The sequence below is a fragment of the Budorcas taxicolor genome, chromosome 7 (assembly GCF_023091745.1).
Source record: "Budorcas taxicolor isolate Tak-1 chromosome 7, Takin1.1, whole genome shotgun sequence".
NCBI lineage: Eukaryota > Metazoa > Chordata > Mammalia > Artiodactyla > Bovidae > Budorcas > Budorcas taxicolor.
The window spans coordinates 79,842,429-79,864,229 of NC_068916.1; the positions used below are offsets into that span (position 1 = coordinate 79,842,429).

A 21,801-nucleotide genomic window follows, 5' to 3' on the forward strand; every position below is an offset into this window, starting at 1 on the left:
AGTTCCACAGTCACTTTATGGTGGTATCTCAGGGTCACAGGCTTTCCAGGCAGGTGCTGATTGCTCACCCTTCAACTGTGCAGCTTCTGTAAAGGCAGCCCACTGCCCAGGCCCACTCATACCCCAGAGCTAACCATTATAACCCTCCCTTGCTCCTTTTTTCACTTTGCCATCCACACTTGGCAAAAGCCTAGCTCTGTCAAAGTGAACTGTCCCCTCCTGTCTGCCCATGCAATTGGAGAAAACACACACAGCACCAAATTCTCATCCTCTCCTTTCTCCTCACCCTTACTGTCCCTCTGCTGAGGCCCTTGCTTTATACCCAATCCTGGAACAGTAGAAGGAACCAGAAGAGAGCCCCCACAGCTGCCCCTGCCCCGTCTTTTGCAGGCTCTGTGGTTCCTCCCAGAGCTCAGGGTGGGCCCTCTGCACTCCCATCCGTGGCCATCCTCGCTCAAGGTCATCATGCCAGCCCTCACCCTTCTGCTCTGTTCTCTGTCTCCAGTTTCCCCTCCTCCACTAGATCGAACTTCTCAATATACCTCTCCATATATATGCTGTATTAATCCCATGTTGTAAAAAAAAATTTTTTTTTTACCCCATTTCTTCCTCCAGCAACTACATTACTTCTGTTTTCTCTGTAGCAACACATCAACGAGGTGTGTGTGTTTTCTCTGCATCTCAGACCAACGTGGGCTCTGGCCCTCATCGTTCCACCAAAAATGTGTTCATCAAGGTCATCGGGGGCCTCCTCGTTGCTAAATCCAGTGGCCAGCTCTCTCCATCCTCGTGTCTCTTGGCCTGTCTGCAGCGTTTGGCTCAGTTGCTCACTCCATCTTCTTCGACATCCTTTGCCCTGACTTGGCTTCCTGGACCGCTCGCTCTCTTGGCCGCCTTCTCCCATCACTGGCGTCTCTGTCTGTCTGCTCTGTGGATTCTTGCTCATTTTCCTGACCTCTCCCCGTCTGAAGGCCCCAGGGCTCAGGCCTTGCTCTCCTCCCCTTTTCTACTTGCATGCACTGCTTCACTGATCTTGTCCTATCCCGACTTTCAAACACCGTTCCATGTAATAGCGCCGTCCTGGGCCTCCCCACTCATCTCAGTGCTGTATGTCCGCTGTCTCTTCCATCTTTTCTGGCATATCCAGTCAGCATCACCAATCACGTGTCCACAGCACACTCCTGAGCTTTCCTTCCATGTCTTCACTGTCTCAGCTGAATGCAACCCCATTCATTCATCCACTGCCCAAGCCAGAGACCACAGGGTTGTCTTGGACCCCTTTCTTCCTCTTGTGCCTCATGTTCAGTCCTTCAGGAACTCCTAGCTCTGCCTTCAGAAGATCTCCAGATTCCAGCCACTTCTCCCATGCTCCTGACCACCACCATCTCTCACCTGATAGTTGCAGAATCCCCTCCCGGGTCTCTCTGCTTCTGTTCTTGCCGCCCTTCATCTCTTTCCAACACAGTCACCAGGGTGATCCTATTAAATCGCAGATGAGTCCATCCAGTTCTCTCCTTAAATCCTTAGGAAGGCTTGTCTCCAGCCAGAGTCAACACCTGGGCCTTTGCCTGCTCTCCCCAGGTCCTCTGAGGTCTTCTCCTTGCCATCTCTTGGATTTGATCCCCGAGACTCTTCCTCCAGCCCCCCTGTGCCCCTTGAATACACCCCACACCCTCTTCTCTGGCCTTTCTCACTGCCATCCTTTTCGAATGTAATTCTTTTCTCCTGGATATTGATGGGCAAAAGTCACTCTCTCGCCTCATTCTGTTCTTGACCCAGATGTCACCTTCTCCGTGAGGACTTCCTTCCACCCTACGTAAAGCCACATTGCCCCCTCCACCCTCTTATCCCCACCTCTGCACTTTGCCTGTATCACCTTCTCTGGAGCACTTTATATCACCTAATATTTCTCCATATCGTAGGTATTAGGGTGCAAGTTATTTTCACATTTTTATCATCTCTGAAATCAAGATGCAGTGTGTACTAGCTGTCAGGTCATCTTCTAATTGGTAACTATTTTTCTTTCTTAGTGATACATGAAATAATAGTACACTCTATAATTGATGGCATCTTAGACTCTATGAGACACAATATAGAAGTTACTTACTGATTATCTGATTCCCCCAGACTGGAATATAAACTGAGGAGGGCAGGGATTTTTCTCTGCCTTAAATCCCGCTGTGTTCCCAACACCCAGAACAGTGTCTGACACATAGAGGCAACTGGGCAAATGTGTGTGCATCAAATAAATGATTGAATGAATGCGTTGGTGCTGTCAAAGTGCATCCAGTTTACTGAGGCAGACCATTCACACCTGTGAGCCAGCCCCAAGTAGTTGTTGTTGTTGTTCAGTCACTCAGTCGTGTCCGACTCTTTGCGACCCCACGGACTGCAGCACGCCAGGCCTCTCTGTCCCTCACCATCTCGTGGCGCTTGCTCAAACCCGTATCCATTGAGTCAGTGATGCCATCCAACCATCCTGTCCTCTGCCATCCCCTTCGCCTCTTGCCTTCAACCTTTCCCAGCTTCAGGGTCTTTTGTAATGAGTCGGCTCTTCACATTAGGTGGCCACAGTATTGGAGCTTCAGCATCAGTCCTTCCAATGAATATTCAGGATTGATTTCCTTTACCATTGACTGGTTGGATCTCCTTGCAGTCCAAGGGATTCTCAAGAGTCTTCTCCAATACCACAGTTCAAAAGTATCAGTTCTTCAGCACTCAGCCTTCTTTATGGTCCAACTCTCACATCCATACATGACTACTGGAAAAACCATAGCTTTGACCATATGGACCTTTGTCGGCGAAGTAATCTCTCTGCTTTTTAATATGCTGTCTAGGTTTGTTGATAGCTTTTATTCCAAGGAGCAAGAGTCTTGTAATTTCGTGGCTGCTGTAGACTGTATCTTATTGGAATTAGACTGGATCTTGTTGGACAACTCTCTACATCAGTGCCTAGAAATCTTCCTTATTTTCTGTACATAGCTATGGAATAACTACAAATATAGGTTACAGTTTATTCTCCCAGTCTGCTGTTGCTAGAGCTTTGAGTTGTTTTACATCAGTCTTGGCGATTATCTTTCTCAACTCTAACACCAAAAGCAAACAACAACACATGCAACTACCTCAAACTAAAACGCTTCTGCACAGCAGAACTTTCGTTTTCACCAGTAAAGTGAAAAGGCAACCTACTGAATGGAAGAAAATATTTGCAAGTTGTATATCTGATAAAGAGTTAATCTCTAAACAACCCATGAAAGAACAGTGTTAGTCACTCAGTCCTGTCTGACTCTTTTGCGACCCTATGGACTATAGCCCACCAGGTTCCTCTGTCCATGGGGATTCTCCAGGCAGAGTACTGGAATGGATGCTCACTCCCTTCTCCAGGGGATCTTCCCAACCCAGAGTTCGAACCTGGGTCTCCCCCCATTAGAGGCAGATTTTTTACCATCTGAGCCATCAGAGAACCCATCCTTAAAATTAATATCTAGATAGATCTTAACCTATACAACTCGGTGAACAAATAAGTCAGTGAATGAGTGAGTTATTAGAAAACAATACCCAGCCATTTCTTCCTCCCAGAAAGCTTCTATCTCACCTGGAGTGGTGTTTTATCTACTTTCCCCAGAATACCTTGTCACTCCCTGCTTCTGCTTTTTTCCCATCCTCCACAGGGAGGCGCTCAGATCAGCCTGGCTGAGGTCTGCCGGTCCGGCGAGAGGTCGACTCGCTGGTACAACCTCCTGAGCTACAAATACTTGAAGAAACAGAGCCGGGAGCCCAAACCAGCAGGAGCCATGGCCGCCATCCCAGGGCCTGAAAGCACGGTGAGCTGGACCACAGCTTTGCATCCTTCTCCTATAAAAGGCAGCACCTGGTCGGCTGGAAGGAAAGCCTCTCCCAGAGTTGGAGATGGCTGGACATCAGAGGGGTGTGTGTATGTGTGAGTCACTCAGTCACTCACCGTTCGACTCTGTGCGACTCCACGGACTGTAGCCTGCCAGGCTCCTCTGTCCATGGGATTCTCCAGGAAGAATACTGAAGTGGGTTGCCATTCCCTTCTCCAGGGGAATCTTCCCAACCCAGGGCCTGAACCAGGGTCTCCTGCATTGCAGGCAGATTGTTGTACCCTCTGGGCCAGCAGGGAAGCATGGACATCAGAGGTGGAGTAATTATTAGAGAAGAAACCGAGTCTCAGAGACATTAAACGGCTTCTTGAAGTCACAGAGGCTTTCTCAGTGTGGACACCACTCAGTGGGACAGTCTCCCTGACTACTTGATGGTCTCCTTGCAGCTGTAGACCTGTAATTCCGTCTCATGCAAGCACTAACCTCATCTTCCAAATTTTGTCCATGTATACAGAGGCTATTTTCAGTAGAACTGCCAGTTAGAAGAACTAGGGACCATATTTCCAGTTGGTGTAAACTTATGGCAAGATGCTTGCCCACTCTGGTCTTCAGTTTTACCGTCCGTTCACTGGGAGGGTGATAGGGTCTGATTCCTGCCAGGTGGGGCTCTGCCTGCCTTGCACAGAGGACTCATCGGCCTTTGTCTCTGCAGGATGCTGTGTCTGCTCTGTTGGAACAGACAGCCGTGGAGCTGGAGAAGAGGCAGGAGGAAAGGAGCAGCACGCAGACCCTAGAAGACACCTGGTAAGTGAGGGTGCCCCTGGGAACTGACCTGGCTTGGACCTGAGCCCAGGGATGAGATCCCCAGACACCAGGGCAACCAAGAGACGTGTTCCCTGTGAAAACGAAGATCCTCTCTCAATGGGTCTCTATAGGCAACAAGGCAGTATATAGCCTGGTACGGTGTTTCCCAAGTCCCTTCCCAGTTTGTGATTTTATGTTCTAGCAATTATTCATACTGGTTCACATGTTAGTGTTTATTGTGATGCACTTACGTTTATTTTGGTTTAGAAAAATTCCTAAGAAGCTTTATATTACTAGAAGTGGAAATAAGCATGAAAGTGAAAGTTGCTCAGTCGTGTCTGACTCTTTGCGACCCCATGGACTATACAGTGCATGGAATTCTCCAGGCCAGAATACTGGAGTGGGTAGTCTCCAGGGGATCTTCCCAAACCAGGGATCGAACCCAGGTCTTCCACATTGCAGGCAGATTCTTTACAAGCTGAGCCACAAGGAAGCCCAAGAATATTGGAGTGGGTAGCCTATCCCTTCTCCAGCGGATCTTTCCGACCCAGGAATCAAACTGGGGTCTCTTGCATGCAAGCAGGTCCCTTACCAGCTGAGCCAAAAGGGAAGTGGAAATAAGTATAATTTGCCATAAATTGAAAATTCCTCAGTAAGGAATTGCAATTGGAGAAGGAAATAGCAACCCACTCCAGGGTTCTTGCCTGGAGAATCCCAGGGACGGGGGAGCCTGGTGGGCTGCCGTCTCTGGGGTCGCACAGAGTCGGACACGACTGAAGTGACTTAGTAGCAGCAGCAGCTAGGAATAGGGAGCAGAAATAACAAGCTTAAACAAGATAGAATTTTACTTCTTTGTTACTTAAAAAAGAAGATTTGGGAAAAGGCAATCCAAGGCTCATCTGTCAGCCCCATGATGTTATTGGGAACCCAGGCTCTTTTTCTTATTCTGTTTTGCTGTCCTTACTGTGTGACCTCCATCATCAAGGCTGCTAAGCACAGAATGGCTGCAGAGTCACCAGCCATCAGGCAGGCATCAGAAAGAGGAAAGACAACAGAGTCTACATGAGTGCCTTTAAACCAACGAGCATTCCTGAAAGTCCCACCCAGCAATTTCCACCTGCTTTTCATGGGCTGAGCTTAGGTACTTGGCCTACCCAGTAGCTAAAGGAAGCTGGGAAATGAGGTGTCTTAGTTGGTATAAAATTCAGGATTCTGTCATTAAGGAAGAATGTAGGAGTGGATACTGAGTAGGTCATGAGCCAAGCCTGCCTTAGAAGATAACTGTGGAAGATTAAATGTAATAAAAATACAACAAGAATGTTAAAATCTACCTGGATATATTGCTTGCCAAGGTTCTAAGACTAAGATCTCTCCTACTGTTAAAAAGGAGGGTCATACCTCCTCTACTTCTGTGTCTCTATTTCTGCTTTGCAAATAAGTTCATCTGTATAGACACAGGCGTAGAGAACAAATGCAAGGATACCAAGGAGGGAAGGGATGGGGGGATGAACTGGGAGATTGGGGTTGACATATATACTCTACTGTGTATAGAGTGGATAACTAACGGGAGCCTAATGTATAGCTCAGGGGACTCTACTCGGTGCTCTCTGGTGACCTCAGTGGGAAGGAGATCTGGCTGCAGTCTGTGGGGTGGCAGAGAGTCAGACACGACAAGGTGACTGAACAGCAATAGCTGATACACTTTGCTGTACAGTGGAAATCAACACGAAATTGTAAAGCAACTACACTCCAGCAAAAATTTTAAAGAAGGTCCATGTGTCAGCAATGTTAAAGACATGCTACTGCCCAAGAGAGACGTCCTTGTTGATGTAACCAAGTCTGAAGGAGAAGTGGACAGGACACAGCTTTTCCACTGTGTGATCAGAAACTTTAGTCCCTTGTCTCCCCACAGAAGGTCTCATCACACACTTTAGGAAACAGTGATGTAGACTAGGGTTCAAACCGTAGCTTTATCTTTTTTGGTATAACCTTAGGCAACGCATATTTTAACTTTTTATTGCAACATCATGCACATTCAGAAAAGCTGGTGTGTGTGTCCGGCTCAGTGAATTTTCAGAAGCCAAACTATTACCCACGGGTCCAAACTGAGGAGCATCACCAGCTCTCTGGAAGCGCACACCACATTTCCTCCGGTCACTGCCCGCCCCCTCAAGAGCAGCCACTGTTACTCAAGAGAGCCACAAGTCGTTCTGACCCTGTCTGATCCTTGGCTCAAACGTGGGGACGTCACACTGACTGTGAAGGATCATCAGAAGAGACTGAAGGATCAGCCACTGAAGAAGTGAAAGTGGAAAGCTTGTAGCAGACACGCAAGAGACAATAGGGATTCTTACCAGGAAATGGAGGAGGAACACAGCTTAAGTACCAGCTGGAAAGGGAGAAAGCAAATCCCATCTCGGAAATGAGCACAGCCTCGGAACCTTGCCATTTGTGCTTAAGTGCATGTGCTCTGAATCTAGACAGATGTGAATTCACAGAATCTCACTCAGCCAGCTCCTTGTGGGATCCTAGGTCTGGGTGAGGCCTAAGCATCAGTACATTTAAAGCATCCTGTGGTTAAGATTCCACCTGCCAATGCAGGGGACATGGGTTCAATCCCTAGTGTGGGAAGATTCCTCATGCCCCAGAGCAACTGGGCCTGGGCGCCACAAGTACCGAACCTGCTCTCTGAGCCCACAAGTTGCAACTACTGAAACTTGCACACCTAGAAGCTATGCTCCTCAACAAGAGAAGCCACCACATTGAGAAGCCCATGAACTGAAACGAAGAGTAGCCCTTGCTTGCCACAACTAGAGAAAGCCCATGCACAGCAACAAAGACCCAGGGCAGTCAAAAACAAATTAATTTGGGGTGGGGGGGGGAAGCATCCTAGGTAATTCTAAGGTGAAGCCTGGGCTGAGAACCAAGCTCCAAACCCAGTTTCTCCATCTGTGACATAGAGATTTAAGAAATAGCCATTGTACATGGGGTATTTTGTAGACTCTGAAAATTATGCATGGTTAGCCCTTAAAACAGACCCTGACCCACAGACAGCACACAGTGACTCTTCTGTTAGAGCCCTAAATTCTATGTTTGGTCTGACAAGAAGTCTCTCCTTAATACCTTTTGCTTCAGGGGTCAGCAGGTGCTTTCTGGAAAGGGCCAGATGGTAAATGTCTGCTACGCGGGCCAGGCAGGGGCCAGGCAGGTTCTGTTGCATCCACTCAAGTCTGCCATCGTGGTGTGACAGTAATCACAGGCAGTACACACACCAGCCGACCATGCCTCTGTCCTTGCACCTTCATTTACGGACACGGAAACTAGAATTTCACATCATTTGCTCGTGTCGTGAAATATCACCCTCTTTTTAATTTTTTTTTTCCCCAGCCATTTAAAAATATAAAAACCATTCACAGCCTGGACCTTGGACTGTCCAGAAACAGGCTTTGGCCCCTAGGCTGACTCCTCTCTTCCTGTTGTCCTTGACTCTTCCTCCCTGTGATGAAGAATAGGGCCAGGTTCCTGAATTCTTGTATGTTCGTTTGCTTTAGGGTTCTCTCTCAACTGTCTCAGTTTCTCTTCTTCTCTGTCCCACCCCCCTGTCCGCTCCCCACTCTCCTTCCCTCCCCTCCCTCCCTGCTTCCTCCTGTCTCCCCACTGCCTCTCTCCTTCCTCCCCTTCCTCCTCCTCCCTCCCCTACCTTTCTCTTCTCCATCTCTTCCCCTCCCTCTTCTCTCTCTCTCCCTCTTCCCCTTTCTCTCTCCCTCTCTTCCCCTCCCTCTGACACTCTGCAAAGGTCCCAATGCCGGAAATCGGCCCAGGACCTGTCTTCCAAAACCCTGGCACAAGATCAGTGGTTTTTCACCAAATTCCAAGCTTGTGTTGAGGCTTTCACACTGTCTCCTAGCAACCACCTTCTGTTCTCTCACCCTTTGTGGCCCCCTCTCTCCCCACCCTTAGCCATTCAAACTTCCCGAGACACTGACTTATAACGAGGGCTGGGAGTCCCCCCCGCCCCCCGAGCTGCTGTGGTAGTGGGGTGGCTCCGTCTGCAGCCGCCTCCCCCACACTAGAGGCTTCTTTTGGTCTTGGAATGTTAACTAGCTCTGCTTTGCCCGTTCAGCTCTGGAGCGGAGGGCTCCGCAGACTGGTCCTCTGTTCTCATCTCCTCTCCTCCCTCCGCACCCAAGGCCCAGTGGAGGATGCTGCTGTTGTTCCCTCCTTTCATTTGTTCAGGTTTCTTTAATGCGTATAATCAGAAGACTTGATCTTTTTTTAAGATCCAGAAACAAAACAAAACTCTCAGAGGATTAGAAAACGTAGGAGAATATAGGGGCTTCCCCGGTGGCTCGCCGGTGAAGAATCCGCCTGCAATGCAGGAGCTGCAGGAGATGAGGGTTTGATCCCTGGGTCCGAAGATCCCCTGGAGGAGGAGGACATGGCAACCTGCTCCAGTATTCTTGCCTGATAAATCCTATGGACAGAGGAGCTGGCAGGCTACAGTCCAGAAGGTCGCAGAGAGCAGGCTACAGTCTATAAGGTCGCAGAGAGTCGGACACACGTGCATGCGGGAGAATATAATCACAGTGCTAGAGTGAAAACCCTTGTATTTACCTCCTTGGGAGCTTACGTGTATTTGTCTAGGACAATGGTTGAGAAGTGGCCTTGCTGGGTCCCAGGGCATGTGTGGTTTATATTTTACGAGGTCCTGCAGCATCCTTCTCAAACAGGATTGTAAATGCTCCCACCAGCAGTGACTGAGAGTGCCCCTAAAGCTACGTCCTCTCTGATACAATATAATCAAACAGTATTTAATCAAGAACATGTACCTGTTTTTTTTCTAGCAGGTACTGCTAAACTGACTTCACAGTATTCATTGGCTGCTCTAATTAACACTCCCCACAGGGATACACCTTTTTCCCAAACCCTCACTTGATATCAAATACATATTACAAATATCAAATACATATTTTTAAATTTTTATGGATTTTTGGCCACTTTTCCCAAGGGTGAAAAGATGTGTCTAATTATTTTTCTCTTTACAATTGAGGGTTGTTGTTTTTTTTTCCCCCCCTTTCCCGGAAAATACGTCGATCAGCTTCTTAGTCACAAAGAAGAGACTTCCCGAGCAGTTGAGCACTTCATGAAGCGGGAACCTGGCTGCACCGCTGAGTGGCCTGTGACCCTGAGGAGGCCTACTCACTCTCTGAGACAAGAGGGGCTGTCGGTGTTGTCGAAGGGCCTCAGCATGGCACCCGGAGGTCATCGAGGCCATGTTTGAAAAGTGAAAGTGTTAGCTGCTCAGTCGTGTCTGACTCTCTGAGGCCCTATGGACTGTAGCCTGCCAGGCTCCTCTGCCCATGGGATTCTCCAGGCAAGAATACTGGAGTGCGTTGCCATTCCCTTCTCCAGAGAGTCTTCCCGACCCAGGGATGGAACCCACGTCTCCTGCATTACCCTCTGAGCCACCAGGGAAGCCTCTGGTATCCATGTTTAGTGGCTCTTTCATGAGTGGATCAAGAGGCAGAGGAGGGAAAGAAGAGGCCCTTCCGCAGCGAGAGTCCCCGTCTAAGTGCCAGGGAGGTTTTCAGCACAGGGGAAGGTGGAGAGCCAAGATCTGTTTTCCCTGTTGGGAAAATCCTAAGGGAGATTTTGTGTTTATCCACAGTCTCACTGAGCCAGCTAACGAGATGTCAGACTCTCTGCTTTTGGCTGAAGTTCCTTCAGCTCTGTATGGAAATACTGCCTCAAGCTGATCAGAAGCCTGGCGGTTATGTATGTCTTTGAAAAGTAAAGATGGGAATGGAGATAAATTACTAATTAATAAATGCCATCCATTTGTCACACCAACTCTTTTGAGGCTCAGAGTCTGAGGGGAAAGGATAATTATGAAGAGTATCACCAGGAATAAAGTCTCTTTAACAAATGATGCTGTAACCCCATTGGATATCCATACAGAAAAAAATAAATGTTAGGTGCCATGGACAAAAACTAATCTGAAATGGATCATAGTATTAAACATAAAAGCTAAAACTAAAAATCCTTTAAAAGAAAGTACAAGAGAAATTCTTTGCGAAGACTTCTTAGGTACAACATAAAAAGCACAAAGCGTTAAAGAGGAAAAGGGATAAATTGGACTTTGTCACAATCAAAAGCTTCTGTCCTTTGAAAGACACCATTTAGAAGAGGAAAGGCAAGCCACAGACTTGGAGAAAATATTTGCAAAGGATTCCTATCTAGAATATATAATGAACTCTTGCAACTCAGTAATAAAAAGACAACCCATTTTTCAAATGGGCTAAAAATTCTAATGGAAACCTTGCAAAAGAAAATCTGAATGGTCAATGAAATTCTCGACAGGAAAGTACAATTAAAACCACAATAGATATGAGTATTCATCAGGTGAATGACTAAATTTAAAGATGGATGTTACCAAGTACAGGTGAGGAACCAGAATTCCCATAACATTATTGTGGAAACATAACATGATATAGCCATGTGGGTAAACCAGTTCACCACTTATTGCCTGACCCAGCAGTTCTGCTCCTGAGTGTGTATACATATCTTATGGTCTGAATTATGTCTCACCCAAAATTACAGATACTGAAGCTCTGACCATGCATGAGAATGTGACTGTTTTTGAGGACAGGGTCTTCAGAGCTGATTAAGTTAACACAAGTCTGTTAAAGTTAGGGTGGGCCTTAGTCCAATATGGCTGGCGTCCTCATAAGAGGACATTGGGACACACACAGGAACACCGGGGACGCAGACGCAGAGGGAAGACCACATGGGGACCCAGCATGAAGGTGGCCGTCTACAAGTCACCAGCCTGCCCGCACCTTGATCTTGACTTTTACTAGCCTCCAGGACCGTGGGAAATAAATTTCTGTTGTTAAAACCACCCAGTCTATGATATTGTGTTATGGCAGCCCTAGCAAACTAATCCCGGAGAAGGCAGTGGCACCCCACTCCAGTACTCTTGCCTGGAAAATCCCATGGACAGAGGAGCCTGTTGGGCTGCAGTCCATGAGGTCGCGAAGAGTTGGACACGACTAAGTGACTTCACTTTCACTTTTCACTTTCATGCATTGGAGAAGGAAATGGCAACCCACTCCAGTGTTCTTGCCTGCAGAATCCCAGGGACGGCAGAGCCTGGTGGGCTGCCGTCTCTGGGGTCGCACAGAGTCGGACATGACTGAAGCGACTTAGCAGCAGCAGCAAACTAATCCAGTGTCTTAAGACAAATGAAATCCTATTTCTACACAGAGTTGTAGGTGAATATCTACAGAAGCTTTATTCATAATTTCTAAGAAATGGAAGCAATCCATATGTTTATCACCTGATGAGCAAACTGTGGTCCATCCATCCAATGGAAGATGACTTGACAATAAGGAGTAAATTATTGATACTATGCGCCAAATGTGATGCTGAGAGAATGAAGCCAGAGACAAAAGAGCATATATCATCTGATTCCATTTCTAAGAAACACAAGAAAGATCAGATTTAATCTTTAGTCATGAAAAGCTGATCAATGATGAGCTGAGGGTGGGGGGAGATTAACTGGGAAAGCATATAAGGGAAATTTTCAAGATAATGGAACATTCTTTTTCTTGAGTGTGGTAATGGTTACATAGGGGAACACAGTGGTCAAAACTCATCAAACCTTATAGGAAATGCACTTTGTTATATGTAAATATACCTCATTAAAATTGATTTTTTTTTTTTTAAAGTGTCCTCAATCCAGAAAATGCTTGGAAGCCCTGCCCTGGATGCACTTAAAGGCACGTGAGCAGATGAGAATGGGTGCTGTGGGTAATCAAAGTGTCTTGTCATCACAGGAGGTATGAGGAGGGGACAAGCGAGAACGAGGCCGAAGAGGAAGAGGAGGAGGAGGAAGGGGAAGAGGAAGCCTCCCCTGACATGGACGGGTGCCCAGCGATAAAGGTAGGGAGGGCTAGGACATGGGAAGGGCTGTTTTGGGGGAAATAATCCTTAATTATTGAACCCAGGCAGTCAGAAAAGTCTCGGGGCTAAGTCTCATGCCCTAGCATCAGGGGACAGGCTTTCAGAATGGGGTAACCTGCAGAAGGTTGTGTAGGGGTGTCCCTGCCTGGAATTGGAGTCATTTCAGTGACAGAAAATCAGGAGGAGTTGATTGACCCTCTCATCTCTCCCACCCTCTGTGGTTCCCAATTCTCTGGGCAGACCCCAGGCTGTGCAGTCAGCTGGCCTGGATTCACTTCCTCTGCTCCTACCTAGCTATGTCGCCTTAGACCAATGACCTCATCCCTCTCCAGCCTTGGCTTTCTCATCTCTAAAATGGGTGCAGTAATGCCAACCTTGCAGATGGGTGGATTTCAAAGCATGGATTTCTCCATTTGGGTCTACCTGAAGGGCAGTAGGAAAGGGGGTCTAGTCGAGTCACTGTCACCTTCTGCTCCCCTGCTGCACTCGGGTGACATGTTGTAAGAGGCTTCATGCTCCGTAGAGAGAGATCCCCGTATTCTTTCACCTGTGGGACTTCTGGGCGTGTAGTGCACAGGGGTGGAGGCACAGGTTGCACACTGCACAAAGGTGCCTGGCCGCCAGGCAGGGTCGGGGGAGGTAGGGGTATTGGAAAAGAATCTGGGCCTGCCTTCTATCTACTCCACACCAAGAAGAAATCTTGCTGCAGTTTCTCCAGCCAAAAGGGGTGCCTTTTCCAAAAGCACACAAAGGCACTGTTTAGGCTAACCAAGGCTTTTCATTTGGGTGTTTTTATTTGTTGATCTCTACTGGTAATTACTGTGAAAGGACAATAGAAAAGCTGATCACCTAGTTTTTAAAAAACGAGGTTTGCTAGTTGCTTCCATAACTCCAAGAAAACATCTGCAGTTCTTGGCTAAGGGGATGGAAGCCTTGGGTGTGGCTTTGTCAAAATATGGTTGGCACATTATTCTTGAGGGTGTGAGGCCCAGGACATCCGTGCCTGAGGTACCTCTACTGCTTATGTGAGCTTGTTAGGGGACTAAGTCTCTCCCACTGGCCCCAAGCACAGGTATCAGGGAGGACTGGGGGCTGGCATGCAGGGCCTCGGGTGCCATGCTTGCCGGGCTGGGTCCGTGGAAGCCCCCTGCTGTGTCTGAGGGCCAGGGGTGAGGTGATCGGAGTGGGGAGCAGCCTCAGTGTCCACCTTGTGAGTCTCAGGGTGTGTGGCTGAGACTCTGGATTCTCCCAGCCTCACAGGTGTGACTTCTTCCTTAGGTGGACAAGGAGACCAACACAGAGACCCCAGCCCCATCTCCCACGGTGGTGCGGCCCAAGGACCGGCGGGTGGGCACGCCCTCCCCGGGGCCGTTTCTTCGAGGGAGCACCATCATCCGCTCCAAGACCTTCTCCCCAGGCCCCCAGAGCCAGTACGTGTGCCGGGTAAGCAGCCGCACAGCCGTCCTCCCTAGAGTATCCGCTTCTCGCTCTGCAGCTGAGAGCCCTGGGCCTCGCACGGTTCTGGGTCTAAGTCCTGGTCCCGCCCCTGTTGTCAGTCATTCTTGGCATGTTACACCTGTTTCTTTATGGAATTAATAGACTAAGTCTATGGGGTTGCTCTAAGGACTGAATTGGCTAAAGCATGGGAAAGGCTCAGTAACCAGTACATGGCCAACGCTTTTATATATGTGTGTGTCTGTTTACTTACCTATAATATATATATATTTATTTATTTACTTGCTTATTATATAAAGATAACATGTATATATATTTACTTACTTGCCCAACCACATGGCACATGGGATCTCAGTTCCCCAAGCAGGGACTGAACCCATGCTCCCTGCTGTGAGAGTGCAGAGTTCTAACCACTAGGCAACCAGGAAATTCGCAGCCAAGGCTGTTTATCAGTTCAGTCGCTCAGTCGTGTCCAACTCTTTGCAACCCCATGGACTCCAGCATGTCAGGCCTCCCTGTCCATCACCAACTCCCGGAGTTTACCCAAACTCATGTCCATTGAGTCAGTGATGCCATCCAAACATCTCATTCTCTGTCGTTCCCTTCTCCTCCTGCCTTCAATCTTTCCCAGAATCAGGGTCTTTCCCAGTGATAAAGTCTGACACTGTTTCCACTGTTTCCCCATCTATTTCCCATGAAGTGATGGGACCGGATGCCATGATCTTCGTTTTCTGAATGTTGAGCTTTAAGCCAACTTTTTCACTCTCCTCTTTCACTTTCATCAAGAGGCTTTTTAGCTCCTCTTCACTTTCTGCCATAAGGGTGGTGTCATCTGCATATCTGAGGTTATTGGTATTTCTCTCGGCAATCTTGATTCCAGCTTGTGCTTCCTCCAGCCCAGCATTTCTCATGATGTACTCTGCATAGAAGTTAAATGAGCAGGGTGACAATATACAGCCTTGATATACTCCTTTTCCTATTTGGAACTGTTTATAATTCCAACCAACTCTCCACTGTTTACGCCCGGCCCTGCCCTTCTGCACCCCTTGCTGAGATCAGACTGACTTTCACCTTCCCTGACGGACAGTTCCTCCCCCTCCAGGGCATTGGCAGCATGCAGCCTGAGGCTGCAAAATAGCAACAGCCCTGGATTACTTAGCCATGGGTTTAGGAGCTTTTGTTCATTGAACTTTTTGGCTACCATTGAAAACTTAAGAAATTCAATTAAAACTATAATTTTAAATGCAGCCATTTCACTTAAAACTCCAGTTTCTCTGGGAGGGGGACGGGAGACTGTCTGGCCCAAGGGCTACACGTTCTGTCACAGTGATGAGTGGCTGGAGCTCCACAGTGGGGGCCACTGCCCTCAGAGGAGGGACTGGCGGGCCTTTTCAAGTTCACTGTGGCCTCCACCTGGCCCTCTTTAACCTATTTGACTTGCCGACCTGCTCTTGCAGGCCATGGAAGATTTAGAAGCCGTGCGGTGGTCTTGGCTTCCGGATTCCCTTGCCTTCTATCCGTGACCCCCATCTGAGGGGCCAATTGCTGGGGCTATAGAACCAAGACGTTGTTTTGAAGTTCATATGACATGTTGACATCCTTCCTTATCTCTAACCGTACAAAATGAGCAAGCAATAACTAGAATAATAAACAGAACCTTCCTGTCTTGTGTTCCAGTAAGTTGTGCAGGAGAGGTCCCTGGAACCCGCCCCACCTCATCAACCTGACATCCACTTGTCTATTGTTATAGAGGGAGGGGCTATGGGGGGATTCAGCATCTAATATCTGGTATCCAAGGCTTCCAGTTATAAGCTTGAGTGTGTGTGTGTGTGTGCTCAGTTACCTGGTTGTGTCCAATTATTTGCATGTTCCTCTATCCATGGGATTCTCCAGGCAAGAATACTAGAGTGGGTTGCCATTTCCTTCTCCAGGGGATCTTCCCAAGCCAGGGATCGAACCTGCATCTCCTGCGTCTCCTGCATTGCTGGTGGATTCTTTACTGCTAAGCCAGTAGTAGTAAAGTTAATTTTTTCATAACGTGACAATTTTACAAATGCACCAGCTACTTTTCAAATTAGTGGCCACCCCAAAACATTCCCTGCAGTACCTCCCAGAAATAACGTAAACCTCTCCTCTCTGTGTCGTCTCTACTTAATGTTTAAGCTTGTAAACATCTGAAAAGAAAGTGTGAGTACACATGTAATATAGTTGTGTATCTTGCAAAAGGTACAGGGTTTCCTGCAGTCACTGAGTGTGATTTTAATGCAAGGGACTTCCTGAACCACAAGGGAAGAATCCTGCTTAATCCCAGCTCACAGCTGAGGAAGAGAAAAACCCAATCCATGTTTCAAATGTGAATAACTTGAAGGATTTAGAAAAGCCCTCAGGATAATGGATAATCTGTCTTTGGCAAAATTACCGCCTTTATGAACGTGCAGTGGAAATCAAACACAAAATGAAGGATGTTACTTGTTGGAAAAAATCACAGCAAAAGAAATGAATGTTTGATTTATCCTTTGTCATCAGGATTTAGAATGCAGTTGTAATTTTGTCAAATGGAAGATATGAAATATAAAACTTTTGAAAAGTGTTACTCTTTTCCAACTAAAAACTCAAACTTTTACCCCCCAAAGTTTACTATAGAATTCTGGTCTCCTATGTAAATGGATTCACTTTAAATGGCCTTTTCCAGAACTGGCATTCCTGATAACAAAGAGGTCCAGTCCCATTTTTAACATTCAAGCATTTTTAACACAACTAGCACTATGCTGTGGAGAAGGCAATGGCACCCCACTCCAGTACTCTTGCCTGGAGAGTCCCATGGATGGAGGAGCCTGGAGGGCTGCAGTCCATGGGGTCGCACAGGGTCGGACACGACTGAACGACTTCACTTTCAATTTTCACTTTCATGCATTGGAGAAGGAAATGGCAACCCACTCCAGTGTTCTTGCCTGGAGAATCCCAGGGACAGGGGAGCCTGGTGGGCTGCTGTCTATGGGGTCGCACAGGGTCGGACATGACTGAAGCAATTTAGCAGCAGCAGCAGCAGCAGCAGCACTAAGCTGAGCCTGTCCCACATTTTATTACCTGGACCAGTCTCCAACCTCAGGGCTTGAAGGTAAAGAAATTCCCAGTCTGCATGGATCACCTGCCACAGGCAAAAAGGGCCTTTATTGGCAAAGATGTGTATTTTTTCTTCTTTTGCTTTCTGACTACACTTCAGCCCAAGCTTATCTGTTTCTGGTAGATTCTCACTTAAGGCTGCAGGAAGTAGCCAATGGTACAACATCCTGAATTTTTTTTTCCTGTCATTTCCCTTAAAACTCTATAGGGGTGTGCAGTCTGTCTCTTGAGATTCAACAGGTAACAATAATGTATCCCTCTGTTTCTCACCCACAAAATCTATTCTCAAATTCCCAGCAGGGAATATGTGTCTGTGCTGTGCCCCCTTCTACCTCCAATACACAGCCAGCTCCCTGTCTTCCAGCCTGTGGTTTATAGCGCTCCACTCGAGTACCAAGTCCTATACTGGTCAGGGTTCTTCACAGCAAGCAGCAGAAACAGACCGGGAGCAGTATATGTGGGGAAGAAATGTTTAAACAGGAAAGTGAGTAGTTCACAGATTCATTAGAAGGCTGTAGAAGCAACCTCAGAAATCGGGCAGGAACAAGGCGGGCCAGACCACAGCCAGAATCACACCATAAGGACAGGCGAGGACACAGTGCTGCTGTATACCACGGCCCCAGCTGGCCCTGCAGCTGCCTTTGGGGTTCAGCACTGACACCCCCACCAGACTCCTGACACTGCAGGAGGCCAGGAAAGCTCCAGCTGCTGCTGCCGCCACTGCTCACCACTGATGGCTGCTTCTCCCTGAGAAACCAACAAACGCAGATGCAACCAACCCACCAATGAACACGGAACGGAAGAGAATGGCCTGGCTGAGTCCAGGAGGCCCAGCGACCGAGATTTGGTCCAGCTGACCAGGCTGTGACTCAAAGACCAGGGCTGTTGCATTTAACTCTCATAGTTGAGTCCTGTGCCGGCTTCTAGCTGCAAGGGAGGCCATGAAAGCAAGACTCTGGTACTTTTGCCTCATGAGTGGAAGGTGGGCTTGTCTCCTACTGAGAGTCATAAGAGGATGGAGTTTCATATGCTAATTAGGTTAGCACCACACACACACCCCCACAAAAAAAATTCCCTGTTTTTCCTGTGTCATCTAATCTCACAAACAGCCCTGCAAGGCAAGTGGCGTTAATCCCATTTCATAGATGCCTCGAGTCAGGGCACTTTGTTGTGAGCACAGTCAATCCCTTCTCCTGGCCTGATGCCACATCAAGAGCCCTCTGCCAGGTGTCCCCTCTTTGGTCCTCAGCACAGTCTGCATCACCTGGTGAGCTTCCTGGGCTTGGGCTTCCACTGGACTTTTAAGTCATGAGGGGTGGGGACAGTGTGTTATACTCTCCACAGCTCCCCACAAGCCCTGTGTCTCTGACACCTACGTACTTACCAGCAGCACTGTCACACGTGTCGGTTCGCTCACTTTGACCCGAAGGATACAGTTCTTCCAAAATTCTCATTTTCAAGTAGACCCCTCTGACTTCCAGTTATTTCGCCTCTCTGCTCCTCAATCTCCCTCTAATGGAGAAAACAAAAAGGCAGCAATATTCTCTACCATGTCTGAGATCAAATGCACTAAAACATCTTTAAGAAAAAGTTAAATTCAAGGACTTAAGGTAACTTTCATCACTCTTTTATAACATGGTCTTTAACACACAAACAACTATGACTTAAGCATCAATCGTCCTGACACGTATTTCTAGTTGGTATGACATATATTCTGGAGTGCCACTTGTGGATCGAAACAATGCAGAATAAAGCCCCCTTCTGAAATGATACCCAGCCAGTCCGTTTGTATGAATCCACTGCAGTCAAGATGGTCCACCCCTCTTTCTTTATATTAGTTTCATCTCTGAGCATTACATGCATCCTGAAGAGGACGTGGCCTTGGATGGGACCGTGAACTCTTGTTCTGATGCTTACCAGCTCTATGGTGTATAAAAGTGTGGTAACCTCTCCCGACCTCAGTCCCCTCACTTAAGATAGTTTGAGGATTAAATGAAACTGTCAGTAAAGCCCGTGGCGCATAATAGGGGCTCCATCCATAGGGCTGTTGCTCTGTCTGTCTGTCTGTGTCTGGCCGCAGCAGGCTGTAGTTGTGGCGTGCGGGATCTTTACTTGCGGCCTGTGAACTCTCAGGGGCTCCATCCATAGGGCTGTTGCTCTGTTTGTCTGTCTGTGTCTGGCCGCACCAGGCTGTAGTTGTGGCGTGTGGGATCTTGCGGCATGTGAACTCTCAGGTGCAGCACGTGGGATCTAGCTCCCTGACCCAGGATTGAACCCCGGTCCTCCGTGTTGGTAGTGCAGAGGCTTAGCCACTGGACCGCCAGGGAAGTCCCAGTGTGGCTTCTGTTGTTACTGTCGTCTGTTTCTCATTCTGGTTGACACTCTGCCTAGTGCAGTAGCTATTTCATCAATGTAGCAGGACTATTAATATCATTATAACTGATAATTATTAATAACCACAAACATGACAGTGTGGACAGCTTCTCAGAGAAGACCCACCTCAGTGAGCTGACAGCTGCCAGAATAAATAGACCCTGGAGCATCAGCCTGTGACGATCCCACTGACCTGGAAATATGACTCCAGAGAGAGACCACCATCTCCCCTCCGTCTCCCGTCCTCCCGCTGGGGACACGAACTGTCAGTAGAAAAGCATCCGCTTGACCGTAGCCCTGATCTCTGGCCACAGATGAGGAATGTTAGCCCTCCAGGGAGAGTCCAGATAACTGCAGGGTTGAATGGGTTCTGATGAGGAGAGAGCTGTAACCAGCACAGCCCTCACAGAACCTGTCTGCCCCATCTTCTCCAAGGATACAGTCCTGAGGTCTGGCCTGTGGGCTGCCTTCCCACATATGTATCAGTCTCGACACAGGCTCCATTCGAGCCCTGAAGGTGGGCTTTGTGGGTGACAGGAAAGAGTTGGTGCAAAAAGACCTTAGCATAGGAGGCCAGGGGGCAGTGTGTCCTGGAGTCATCCGCCAGGCTGCACCAGCTCCAACCTTGAGTCGAGTAGCCCCTCACCCGCTGTCTTCTCATTAGTAAAGTGGCGATGTCCTCTCCAATGGGGCTGTTGGAAGGATGCATGAGGCCCTATGGTTGGCACACAGGGGCGTGCATTGTTGAGGACCCACTCAGTGAGTGCTCACCCAGAGAGAAAAGGAAGGTCAAATGAAACCTGCCTCCTGCATGCAGTCCCCATGGGGAACATGGAGAGGAAGGACTGGGCTGGGGACCACCACCCTCCTGGCCCCAGTGTGCCTTTTGCATGCACTCGGACCTTCATGAGTGTCCCACGCCTCTTCTTTTTTCAGCTGAACCGAAGTGATAGCGACAGCTCCACCCTGTCCAAGAAGCCACCTTTTGTTCGAAATTCCTTGGAGCGGCGCAGCGTCCGGATGAAGCGGGTAAGACAGTCCCTTTGTTTCCCCAAGCCCCATGTCCTTCACGCACATCCCCTGACGCCTGACCGTTTCTCCTCAGCCACTGGTTAGAAGAAAGCACTTGAAAGCATGGTGGTATTTGCAAATGGAAGTTGGTGAACTGTAAGGCCTGGGTAGGCACTGGGGAAAATGCCAAGGGGTAACTGTAACATAGTTTTTGTGACCAGTAAGTTAGATCAGGAGTGGGCATACTTGTGTAGAAATCAGAGTCATGAAGAACCAATCAACCCAAGACGTCACGGCTACCGATGGGAGCTTGCCTCGTGCAGGCCTCTGCTCCCTGTGTTGTCCAACTGATGGGGCAGTTGACGGTCCCTTGCAACAGCCTCCTTGCGGGAAGAGAGGCCAGGTGCCCCTGCCCCCCACGCCGCCCCACCGAGAGCTGACCTGGAAGCAAGAAGGTGCGAATGGGACTCAGTCCAGCCAGAAACTCCCAGGGAAGAGGCCCCAAGCTGTCCCTGCAGAGCAACCTGGCCTTTCCTTACAGAGAGCGTGGCTGCAGGATGGGGGTTGGCAAGAGACATTAGGCCAAGGCCCGACTCCTGCTAGGGACTTTCACTAGTCAGGGCTGCAGGAGGGGCAGGGGGCCCTCCCCACTGTGGGCTTTCAGCGTAGACTTGACAACAGTTCTGGTGAGCTTACAGAACTAGAAGAAACCCAGGAGCCATAATGTCAGAAAGAGAAGTGGAGAGAACAAAGCAAAAATGCAGAGAAAGGAGAGCGTGCTGATAGCCGCATGTAGGGGCAGCCCCTTAGCATCTCTGGCAGGCCTGCTGCTGACCTCCAGCCTTGGGAGTGGTCCTGTGCCTGGCCGTACCCTGCCCCCACAAGTCTCCAGAAAGAACTAGAGACAGCAGGAGCAAGAAGGCACTCCAGAAAAGGCTCCCTCTGGGAAAGGAGAGGGTGCTGGCTGCAGGAGAATGTGGGCATGGCCGCAAGTGACGGGGGGGTCATCCTCCCCCACCCCGTCTGCTGTGGCTGGCTGGCACTCCAGTCCCTGGGGCACCGAGTCACCTTGGGAGCTTGTTGATGATGCAGATTCCCAGGCCGCCTCATCCAGGCAGCTGTGGTGTAGCCCTGGAAGCAGCATTTTTATAGGCTCCTCTTCAGAATTCTGGAGCAGGTGTTCCGTGATCCACTCCTGGAGAAATGATCCGCTCCTGGAGGAGCT

The 21,801-nt window shown here is 48.6% G+C and overlaps 1 protein-coding gene across 1 annotated transcript in view; it reads left to right on the forward strand.

The window, feature by feature from the left end:
• The window catches only part of WWC1 (WW and C2 domain containing 1), a 154,533-nt gene that overhangs the window by 127,437 nt on the left and 5,295 nt on the right, over positions 1 to 21,801 (forward strand). Inside the window, exons 16-20 of the mRNA XM_052643593.1 lie at positions 3,672 to 3,824; positions 4,558 to 4,649; positions 12,488 to 12,593; positions 13,893 to 14,057; positions 20,502 to 20,594. Coding sequence (XP_052499553.1) covers positions 3,672 to 3,824; positions 4,558 to 4,649; positions 12,488 to 12,593; positions 13,893 to 14,057; positions 20,502 to 20,594 — 609 coding nt within the window. The remainder of the gene's footprint in view (positions 1 to 3,671; positions 3,825 to 4,557; positions 4,650 to 12,487; positions 12,594 to 13,892; positions 14,058 to 20,501; positions 20,595 to 21,801) is intronic.